At 33.7% G+C, this 11543-nt stretch overlaps 3 protein-coding genes across 3 annotated transcripts; 2 read left to right on the top strand and 1 right to left on the bottom strand.

The window, feature by feature from the left end:
* Positions 1-222: 222 nt before the first annotated feature.
* On the top strand, positions 223-6173 carry LOC140747549 (mitochondrial-processing peptidase subunit alpha). Its single transcript, XM_073080059.1, has 12 exons — positions 223-460; positions 705-949; positions 1213-1292; positions 1430-1570; positions 1834-1971; positions 2374-2511; positions 2745-2882; positions 2964-3036; positions 3328-3460; positions 3836-4001; positions 4206-4338; positions 4712-6173. Exons 1-12 carry the CDS (start codon positions 402-404, stop codon positions 4885-4887), a joined length of 1620 nt encoding a protein of 539 aa, XP_072936160.1. The 5' UTR covers positions 223-401; the 3' UTR covers positions 4888-6173.
* ScsbetaG (Succinyl-coenzyme A synthetase beta subunit, GDP-forming) lies at positions 5928-9291 on the bottom strand. Its single transcript, XM_073080058.1, has 4 exons — positions 8378-9291; positions 8098-8253; positions 7113-7347; positions 5928-6978 (listed from the first exon to the last, which is right to left on the bottom strand). Exons 1-4 carry the CDS (start codon positions 9050-9052, stop codon positions 6773-6775), a joined length of 1272 nt encoding a protein of 423 aa, XP_072936159.1. The 5' UTR covers positions 9053-9291; the 3' UTR covers positions 5928-6772.
* A 551-nt stretch (positions 9292-9842) lies between these two features.
* On the top strand, positions 9843-10768 carry RpS5 (ribosomal protein S5). Its single transcript, XM_073080060.1, has 2 exons — positions 9843-9978; positions 10064-10768. Exon 2 carries the CDS (start codon positions 10073-10075, stop codon positions 10727-10729), a length of 657 nt encoding a protein of 218 aa, XP_072936161.1. The 5' UTR covers positions 9843-9978; positions 10064-10072; the 3' UTR covers positions 10730-10768.
* Positions 10769-11543: the final 775 nt, after the last annotated feature.

Here is an 11543-nt window from a genome sequence, read left to right on the forward strand (position 1 = left end):
TTGATGGCATTGAACTCTTTTTATTCAGCCTTATTATATTTGCATTTCCAAAGTTAGGAGTCAAAATCATTCAAAAGTACTCAAATACAAATTTGAGAATTATGGAGAGAGTTAATGTTGTTTTTTTTTAAAAACATGGATCAAAATAAAGTAATATTGGCATACGGAGCCAAGTTACTCTTGCCATTATAACTCACTGGTTTGCACCACAGATAATTATGACATGACATGATCATGACAGTTTGATATAAAAGTAAAAAAATGTTTGATTCAATTTCTATCAAAATTTCGAATCTCCGATAGTAAAGAATTTGAATAAGTGTTAACATTTTATTGAACAGAGCAGAAAATAATTGAGTGCAAGAAAATACAATAAAACCAAATCATAGCACTTACAAAGGATGTCTCATGTGACTGATATGAAAGTCCTTATTTCTAGGTTGTGTTCTCTGAAAAATGGGTAAGACGCTTACATAGTATAATGTAATATAACTTAAAATCCTTTTATTTATATACCAAATGTAATGGAATATCTACTCAGTTTGTGATAACAATTCATTACTTAGTAAATTTAATTCAAATTGTGCAATAAGTATAGCAACAAAAGACATTCGACGACATTCACAAATCTTCTTAAATTACAATCTTGATGGACTTGCATGCCATTTAAAACAACAGAGAATATAATAGTAATACTATTTCAGGTTAATAACAGGGTCTAGATGGGGTGGAAGAAGTTTCAGTCAAAGTGTGGAGCGACCTCCGCCACAGCCCTTGCCTAAGGGCAGCGTATCGTCGCTCCCTCCGCTGTCTGAGCCCATGCCCAATCTTCCACCTGTTGTTTTCTCCACAGCCAAGTCTGAGGATAGTGTCACAGAAGTAACTGTACTCAGTAATGGGCTAAGAGTGGCCTCAGAAAAGAAGTTTGGACAGTTTTGTACAGCCGGTGGTGAGTATACGTTTTCATAATTATGTTAACATAGATATTATTAAACAAAGACTTAAGGAAGGTGACGCTAATGATTTAGTTTGGAATTCTTTTAATATAAATTTTAATATTTCTCTTAGATTTTATATATGTCTCGATCTTAGATCTTGGATAATGTAGTTTCAGTAGTCCTAACGAAGAGTACATTGAATAAAAGTGAAAGAAAATTTAATAAACAGAATTGTCTGCATTCTTGAAATTTTTAACCTTATATATCTTTTCAGTGGTTATTGATTCCGGTCCAAGATATGAAGTTGCCTATCCAAATGGTATCTGTCATTTCCTTGAAAAGCTGAGCTTTGGAGTAAGTTTCATTATATTGTACTAAGAAATCTGTTGTAAAAGTGCTTCTCATACTAATTTTCTATTTTTCGGAATAATTGTTTAGAATATATTATTATTTAATTGTGATTTATGTAAAACAAAACATAATGTTTCCAGGCTACTCACAAGTTCCCAACTCGTGATGTGATGTTGAGAGAATTGGAGAGACATGGAGGCATTTGTGACTGTCAGGGCTCCCGTGATACCACTGTCTATGCTACTAGTGCTGACTCGAGAGGTTTAGAAGCTGTGACACAGGTGAGTGACTGTTTTTATGATTGATTGACTTTTTTTTTTGTGGTCGAAAATTTGTTGACTTCTAAGGTATTTTAAATGGTGTCAGTAATGATTTACCATTAAGTACCCTATCAAATCCTGTTGAAGGTTACGAGTTGTAATTATGTTGCTACTCTGCTCATAAAATATCTTTAGATCTTGAGTGAATGTTGGACTGACAAGGAAAACTGATCAGGAAAATTTGAAATAAAAAAAATACAAATATATAGTTTGGTTCCCCTTAGGTGTTGGCTGAAGTAACACTCAGGCCCCAGTTGTCAACGGATGAAATTGAGGCAGCCAGGCAGGCTGTTGCATTTGAACTGGAAACCCTCTCCATGAGACCTGAACAGGAGACAATATTGATGGATATGATACATTCGGTATGTATACTTTACATACATATTATAAGTATTGCAATGATCAGATTTCAAGTTATGTTGTAAATTAAGACAAGTTAAGACACAATTGTGTAGTAATTTAATTGCATATTATAAAAATTATAAAGGTGTGTAGTGTAAATCATATTTACTGTTGTATCTATCTTAATAATGTTTGTTAAACTTCCAATTTATTATGATTATTCATATAGCTTATTAATTTATAGTACTAACCACAACTGTGTATTTGTGGTTGTTAACCACTGGTTAGGACTAAAGCTAAGCTAACATATGAATGTTTCATATGGGTGTATACATTTCTGTATTGAAACTGTATACTTTACGAGTATATAATTACTATGAGTACATTAGAGCCTTTCGTTAAATTATGTAATTAATTTTTAGGCTGCATATAAAGGAAACACACTAGGACTGCCAAAGATTTGTCCAAAGGAGAATGTGAACAAAATAGACCGTGGCATTATAATTAACTACTTGAAGAACCACTACACACCTGACAGGATGGTGGTTGCTGCTGTTGGGGTGAGTTCTTAACATCCCTTATTTTGAATCCTTCAGTTCATCAGAAGTACATACAGTCTATGTGTAGTATTAAAAAAGTTTATGGTTTTACACACTTTGGAGATGATAAACTTACCAAAACCTGTTTTACCAGATAATGTTTGTATGGCATACAAATATGTAAATTCAAGTTGTCAATATTTTTATATCACAAACATTTGTTTGATATTATAAAGATTATTTTGCACTCACAGGTTGAACACGGGCCTTTTGTGGAATATGTACAAAAATATTTTGTTGATATGAAACCTACTTGGCACTCTGAGAGCACTGAGAGTGCCACTGCTCAAGTTGATAATTCTATTGCTCAGTACACAGGAGGAATTGAACAGGTATAATATTTCAAAACGAATTATGTATATTTATAGTGGAAAAAAAAGAAACTTAATATTAATATATTTTTCTGTCCACAGGAAGAATGTGAAATCCCTCTCTACCCGGGATCAGATTTACCAGAACTTTCACATGTTGTTATTGGATTAGAAAGTACGTACCCCTATGCTAATTCACTAAGTTTTTGTCATAATTCAAAATAGTCAGCACAGACAAGCAATGTCTACAATCATGGTCGCTAACTAAATGGTAAATGGTAGATTAACCTCGTAAACTGGTAAAAGAAAATAAGGCAATATTTTTTTAGTGTAAGATTTAGTTTTCTGATTCCAAATGAAAGTTATACAGTAATTTTTCACAAGATTTTTGGATGCTGGATGTAATTTTTCACTTTGTAATACGCCAGAGCTTAGTGTGTATTTTAATATTGATTTATATCTTCAGGCTGTTCCCACGGCGACCCCGACTTCGTGGCGACGTGCGTACTCAACATGATGATGGGCGGCGGCGGCTCGTTCTCGGCGGGCGGACCCGGCAAGGGCATGTACACCCGGCTATACACCAATGTTCTTAATAGGTGTGTATCAAATTTTAAGTTTTACTTTTTACCTATCAACCTTCCTTCACATTCAATACCTTTATACTGTATAAAATAAATCAATTTTTTCACTGCATTATTCCAAAATAATTGTCCAGCCATTCTTATTACTTCCTTATTTTTAATAAAAAGAGACTTATCCAAAGGTATAGTTCGCGCCAAATCGCTAGTCCGCTATATTCAGAGCGGACTAGGAGTTTTACGCGGACTATATAATGGTGTAAATTTATGAAAGTGTAGTAAATCTTAAATCACCTGCCGGTATAAGGAAATTGGAATCCTAGACTTTTTTCATGGCAGGTTAACATTGTGGGGCAATCTCAATTTTTTATTTTTTATTTAATTTTCCAACAGGTATCACTGGATGTTCAACGCCACAGCGTACAACCATGCATACGGAGACACTGGCCTGTTCTGCGTGCACACAGCATCTCCACCCAACCGCATCTATGATACCACACTAGTGATCGCAAGGGAACTCTCTAATATGGCTGGCAAAGTTGGCGAAACAGAACTGAAGGTAAAATATTATTTTCCTAATGAGTGTGGTTTCTAAAAAGATTTTGTACATCAATAAATACAGATTGTAACCCACAATATCGGACTGGACATCCAATTTGTACTTCTGGATTTTTATGAACTCTCATAAATGTGAAAATAATCATATTTTTGACTATTACTTTGTATCGAACATAATAAAAATATATTATTTCTATTTTTACAGAGAGCTAAAACACAGTTACAATCAATGCTGCTAATGAATCTCGAAGCGAGACCAGTGGTGTTTGAGGACGTCGGCCGACAAGTTTTAGCTACAGGGAAAAGAAAGCCACCATCTTTCTTTATCAATGAAATAGGTTAGTTGACTTTTGTATACGTTTTCTTTAAATATCTAGTTTAAAAAAGACAGAATATAAACAGATTTTGGCGTTCCAAATTTGCCTAGAACGGCAACCAAATGAGGAGCAGTAGTATTCTACTGTCATATTCTCTTTAAACATAGCAGGTTTTTCTCTGCTTAGATTGCGACAGCATCACTCTCTTTTCTGCCTAACATGATTGTAATGAATTCTACATGCTATGATTATTATTATGGAAATAATTCGTGGCTGCTATAAATATAGTCTCACAGTGGATCAAAGCCAGAAACCTCTATGTCATAAATATGCTGACAATCTAACTGCATCAAAAAAGTAGAAAATAAATTTACAATAACCCTCTTAATTCCAGAGAAAATCACCGCTGATGACATAGTCCGCGTGGCGCGGCGCATGCTGGGCAAGCGGCCGGCCGTGGCGGCGCGCGGCAAGCTGGCGCACCTGCCCGCCTTCGACGAGATCCAGGCCGCCGTGCTCGCCGCCGGGGACGCTCCACAGGGCCGCAGGCTCAACCTATTCCGAGTTTAACCGTATTATTACTTAGTCTTTACTCATACGACAATATATTGTGGGTGTTCTCAGAAATATATCCAACGTTGAATGTGAAAAATGAATCGTTCAGTTTTTTGTATCCGTCTGGAACGTGCGTTATTTTCATATGAGACTACGAATAGCCCCATTGCAATTTGGTTACAATTCTGGAAAAAATAATTTTATTATTGTTATGAAAGTACGGATACTAATGATGTTCACTAAAAGACAGCCATGTTTTTTTTATATGTTGATAAACATGCAATATATTGTGTGTGGTAGTGTGTATTTGTTTTAATTGAAATGGTAAACAATGTGCAATGTATTGTCGTGTGATAGGGTTAGGCTGCTCTAGGCGAATAGCTTGCAACTGACTATCTGTTGCTGTGTACAAATCGTATGATATCTCGGCCCACAGTGTAATTTTCCTACATAGTTTATTTCAAACTTCGGCGAGTGGAAAGTCCATTATCTTTATATACTATGCATAGTAAGAACGCTCTATTCAATAGAGTATTGGGAAATAAATTATAAAAAAATTAAAATGTCAATCGCAAACTAATTGCCTACAACTGCTGCATCGGTAGACAGTCCAATTTACTAATATCTTGTGATTATACTAGGTAACATTTACCATTTTATAATAAAGATACAAATTCCTTACGCGTGTAATTGGTCAATCTGCATATCTATTTTTGAGAACCTATCCGAATATAGAATTTGATGTGTATACTATTGGACTGTCTACTTATCCTTAAATTAATATAGAGTAGATGCAACATTCACATTCAGTGGATTAACTGCATTCAGTCTTTCTTCATTTCATTACATGAGTGTAGCATCTACTCATTTTGTTTAATCTTACGTTTTAGTTGCATTGTATAAATATTTTTTTTTTGTATGGTCAGTTAAGTTGTGCAGTCTATATGGAAAATTATAGTAGATCTTTATTTATATAAACAAGTATTTTTCTTTTAATTTCCCATCATAATGAGAGTGGCTCTAAATACATTTATAGGGAAAATTAAAGTAAAATAAACATGGCAGTATACATAGCTTTATTTCTTCTAAAAAAATTAACACACTAAATCCATAGCTAAGTTTCACTTATAAATAACTGAGATATAAAATTAAAAATTGGCAAGGAGTCCTACATTACAGGAATTAACCAACTAATGATGGATGTGAAACTATTCGATTATGACCAGCAATCAGTCTCTTGATGGAATGGGAGCTAAAGTATCTAAAAATTTCTACTTTATTAAAAGCTCAGATAAATACAATTGTACGTTTTTTTTTCACTTTTTAATATCTACGTATATATTATGTCATCAATCCTCTATTTAAAAATTAAGTACATTGAAGGTGTCCTATTTTCTTTTCAGAATCAATAAAATATTGTCAATATTACTGTATTCAAATATTTACGATTATTAACATTTAAATAATATCAAGTATCTATATTTAATAACAACATTGTTTACTTCAGTGGAAGACAGTCTGTGATATAAATGGTAAGAGTATATAATCCATTAAAATTCGAAAGGCATTATCAAACAGGTACATTATAATCAAACAACCTTGTGTTACTTAAAGGTTAATCGTAAAAAAACAAGTTTTGTACAGGAATACATTTAAATATTTTATGCCTCAAAGATATAGGATTTTAATTCTTTCTTGCCGATATGTAAGCTCTGTAGATAAATTAAAGTTTATAAATATAAGACGAAATTATAAAATTCTTAAAACAAAGCTATTTTAAATGCCTGTACATTTTTACAAGATTAGCTTCCACCATTTCTTCTATTTATACATTATAATATACTTGAATTCCTAGAATTTACTGTATTAAATTTTACTTTGTACAGAATTTATTACATTTTCAAGATTTTTGTGCTAACTTTACTGCATATTTTGCAGCTTCATCAGCATCATTTATGATTGAAAATGGAAGACCAGACTCTTCCAGAATCTTCTTTGCAGCTGCAGAGTTATTGCCTTCCAATCTAATGACTAGTGGATTTTTTGGAGGAGTTTCCTTGCAAGCAGCAATAATTCCATCAGCAATTGTTGCACAATTAATTATACCTAAAAAGTAAAAATAGTATTAATTGTTTTAAATGTTCTATACTATCCAAAGACAAAACTCTATAATTAATAAAAAATGTTAAATTAATTTTAATAATTTTGTAATTCAATTAAATTATAGGTTCAATACATACCCCCAAAAACATTTACAAAAATTGTTTTCACTTTAGGATCAGATTCCAAAATTCTTAGTGCAGCTGACACCTGGGCTTTTCCTACTCCACCGCCAAGGTCTAGGAAATTGGCAGGCTTTCCACCACTCAGTACAATAAGGTCCATAGTGGCCATAGCTAAACCTGCCCCATTAACCATACAACCAATACTTCCATCCATATCAATGAATGACAAGTTTAGTGCAGCTGCCTCTCTCTGAAATAAAATATTACGCAAACATTATCTACAGTCATTATTAAATGGGCCCATTTAGAACCACCAAGAGGTGTTACGAGTAAAATTAAAGAATTATCAAAATTAGTTTCGATGACACCATTGAACATAAAAAAAACCGAACGCTCCCTTCAATTATTATTATTTTTTTATGGTATATGATTTTTAGTAGCTTTTAGGTACCATCCAATATGCGCATGGATTGATAAGATAACAGATGCCCTTGTTATTTTTGGATTGGATCATAATGTGACAAGATAAACTATTTGCGTAAATCGTCAACACCTCTTATCTATAAGTTTTCACTACATTATTAAATCATTTATATTTGTGCGATATGATATTGTATGTTATGGATTTATTTGCCTAAGTTAAAATTCCTTACAAACACACTTAAATTCTCAGTTGTGCTCCTCTTGTTACTATCCAACAAAAAAGTTGTATTAGTTACCATACAAGATCAAAAATGCATCAAAGACATCCTAAATTTTAAACAGATATGAATTTTAGTAAATATTTGATAAGCTATAATTCAATTTATACTAATAAATACAATAACACCGAAAAAGTTGAATGCTAAGTACTGTTGATTTTGAGCAGAGACAAGAACCTGACCATATTTGGCTAAAGTATTACTGGAATCTAATCTAAGACAGTAATTACAATAGAGTTGGAGTAGATATTGAGCAAATAATAAAATGCAAGTTAGTTTACTTCAATTTATAATCTTACCTCTCGTGGATCAGTGCCAGTAGGATCATCCAAGGCAAAGATATCCTTCTGTCGAAACTGAGCATTGTCATCAAAGTTGATCTTAGCATCAACTGCTACAACTCTGCCATCATCTGTTTCCACTAAAGGATTTATTTCCAGTTGTGTTGCATCTACCTAAAAATAACACTGTTGTTAGTACTTTGCAAAAAGCATGTATTGCCACTACTACAACTATGTAGTTAGTTTAAATTTTTTTTGTATGAATCTTAACAAATAATTTCCAACAAGTTACTTTTACCTTTAAGAATAACTGCCATAATTTTTTGATTTCTTCAGCACATTTATTTACAAGTGGTCCTTTAAATTCCAAAAATTCAGCTACTTCCTTCGCAACACTGTCAGTAATACCTTCATGAATGTCTATGGGGACTGTTTTTAGTAAGTGCGGTGTTTTCTCAGCCACAGTCTCGATGTCCATACCACCGGCTGGAGAAGCCACAAGAGCTGCACCATTGTAACTCCTCTCCATCACAATACTAAAGTAAGTTTCCCTAACAATGTCAACACTCTCGGCCACCATCACTTTGTCCACCAGAATACCGTCTTGAGGAGTCTGCTTCGTGATCAGTTTGTGACCGATCATATTTTTGGCCAAGCTTAAGATCTCCTTTGGATCTTTAGTCAAGTGTACACCTCCTTTGAAACCATTGTCGAAATGGCCCTTGCCACGTCCACCAGCAAGGATTTGAGCTTTCACTACGTACTCATTAGCTTTGAAATCTGATAGGGACTTGGGATCCAAACTGGCATCAAGAAGCCGGAAATTTTGAATTGTAACCTGATGTTTCTTAAGCAAGTCTTTGCTGTGGTATTCTTGAAGATTTAAATGTCTTCTACTTATAATTTGTGGCCGGTATTTAGGCGCTAACCAGGTATTATTCTTAAAATACTTAGTTTGTTTTAGTGCAGCCATAATGAACTTTGTCTTCCTATCACACAGTAACCTTAAAAATAATTAAGAATTGCGTAAATCACTGTGAAAGCAGAGAATATTTGTTATATTCTGACCAATAATCGACAATATCTTTTTACAATTCACTGATAAGTGATAATTTTTCTTATCACACTAATTCCACTTTAAACTTTAACTAAAAAAAATAGGAAGTTGAACTGATCGAATTAGCGAACTAAGATAGTGATTTGGACTTTCATTCATTTTTATCATTCAATCCAATTTTTAATTTATCTGTTGACATTTCCTAAATTTTTTGAGGTTCTGCATAATGGTCCGTACACACGATGTCATTATTGATAAACTTCTTGAATTATATCAAAATTATACTATAATGTTTATAAAAATTCAAAGTTTTCTACCTTTGTAAATCTCGTAAAAATACTATCTATTTTTTAATGAGCAATGTTACTTTATTTAAAAAGAAAATATAGTATAAATTTTAAAATTTATTATTATTTTAAATAGTATAAAGTTTATTTCGATGTCGATGAGGCATGTATTTGAAATCGTATTGGATTGTAATCGTATAAGAGCGGGTTTTAAATCACACTTTTTCTTTACTGTGTGCTATGTCCCTATTCACTATTTTGCAATGCTACCAACTGTAGTACGAATGATATTAATAATATAATGCTAAATTTTATTGTATGTTAGCCTAATAAAACTATAACAAATATAAAAATAAATTCCTTGTTCAAGGGTCAAAATACGAATAATATTTTTATTTACTTAAATAATTACAATAACTTTTGTAGATGCCATAAATGTTTTTGTGTAATGGCAATGCAACGAATGCCAACATAAGGGTCCCACGTTGTAAAGACACTTCCTTTTTCTCGTGTTCTTTTGACAACACGAGGTTATAAATCCGATTTTGCTGAAAAGTATGTATTTTGTCAAATAAATTACTGATTCTTTTGTTTAAATAGGATTTCTAAGTTCGATTCTAAAGTTTAAATAATATTTTAGGCAATAACCATGCCGGAGGAGAACTGGAACGAGGATGGGGACGCGGGCAGCATGGCTGTTGATAACATGCCACTGCCGCAACCTGCGGATATTCCCGAAATCAAACTGTTTGGAAGATGGAGCTGTTACGATGTCCAGGTGTCGGATATGTCACTCCAGGATTACATTTCCGTGAAGGAGAAGTACGCTAAATACTTGCCGCATTCCGCTGGTAGGTACGCACACAAGCGATTCAGGAAAGCTCAGTGCCCAATCGTAGAGCGTCTCACTAACTCGCTGATGATGCATGGACGTAACAACGGCAAGAAGCTGATGGCCGTTCGCATCGTGAAGCACGCATTTGAGATCATCCACCTTCTGACAGGAGAGAATCCTCTTCAAGTTTTGGTGACCGCTATTATTAACTCTGGACCTCGTGAGGACTCCACTAGGATCGGTCGTGCCGGTACAGTCCGTCGTCAAGCCGTGGACGTGTCTCCTCTGCGCCGAGTGAACCAGGCTATCTGGCTGCTCTGTACCGGGGCGAGAGAAGCTGCCTTCAGAAACATTAAGACTATCGCTGAGTGCGTTGCTGATGAGCTTATCAACGCAGCTAAGGGCTCATCAAACTCTTATGCTATTAAGAAGAAGGACGAGTTGGAGCGTGTCGCTAAATCCAACCGTTAAGTGTATGTTAGGGCTGGACTCAATAAAAAAGTAAGAAAATGTATGTGTTTCATTTTTCAATTATCTATTTTTATAATAAACAGTAAATAATACTAGGGAAGCTTTCACCTTTTGTTATCCTTTGATAAATAAATTTATTAAACAAGTAATATGTTTTTTTGTTCAGTTTTGTGATCAAAAGTTAAATACAATTACCATTTTTAGTGTTATTTGCAATTTCATTATTAAAATTAAATTACAGTAAATTTTGAAATGTGGAAATCTTGCATTCTCATAAATTCCATTGTTAATGCGCTATAATGTATCATTTGAGATCATCATCATCACATCACATTACATCAGTTATTCAGGAGCAATAAGCATTATAGGCTGCAACCTGTAATAAAGGTTGACTTATCTGATGGTGGTGTAGTACCTTTTCTAGTTCAACTCCGGTAGCACCCCCACCACACCTATTTTTATCTTAACAGCAATGTTAAACACCTGTGTTACGGTTCAAAGGATGTGGTTAGGGTGACATATTTTTCCAGTGCATCTGTAACCAACTTAAGAATCTAGTCCTATCTGGGGTTGATTACAGATATTCATGGATGGCAGTAGGTACTTATCAGGTGGACTGTATGCACGTCTGCTACTCCTATGTTATAAAAAAAAATTAACATTGCAATAATGAGAGACAATGAATTCAATATTCAATTTGTTAATTGTTTTTAAAATATTAAATTTCAGATTGTTATATTACAGATAAATGTTCTCAGTCCCTCCCTTTTGTGTCCCTTTTCCCTATTGTGTTGTGCTTAAACATCTTAAAACT

Source organism: Epargyreus clarus, unplaced genomic scaffold (genome assembly GCF_041222505.1).
Source record: "Epargyreus clarus isolate Ecla_fem2 unplaced genomic scaffold, WU_Ecla_fem_2.2 ptg000014l, whole genome shotgun sequence".
Taxonomy (NCBI): domain Eukaryota; kingdom Metazoa; phylum Arthropoda; class Insecta; order Lepidoptera; family Hesperiidae; genus Epargyreus; species Epargyreus clarus.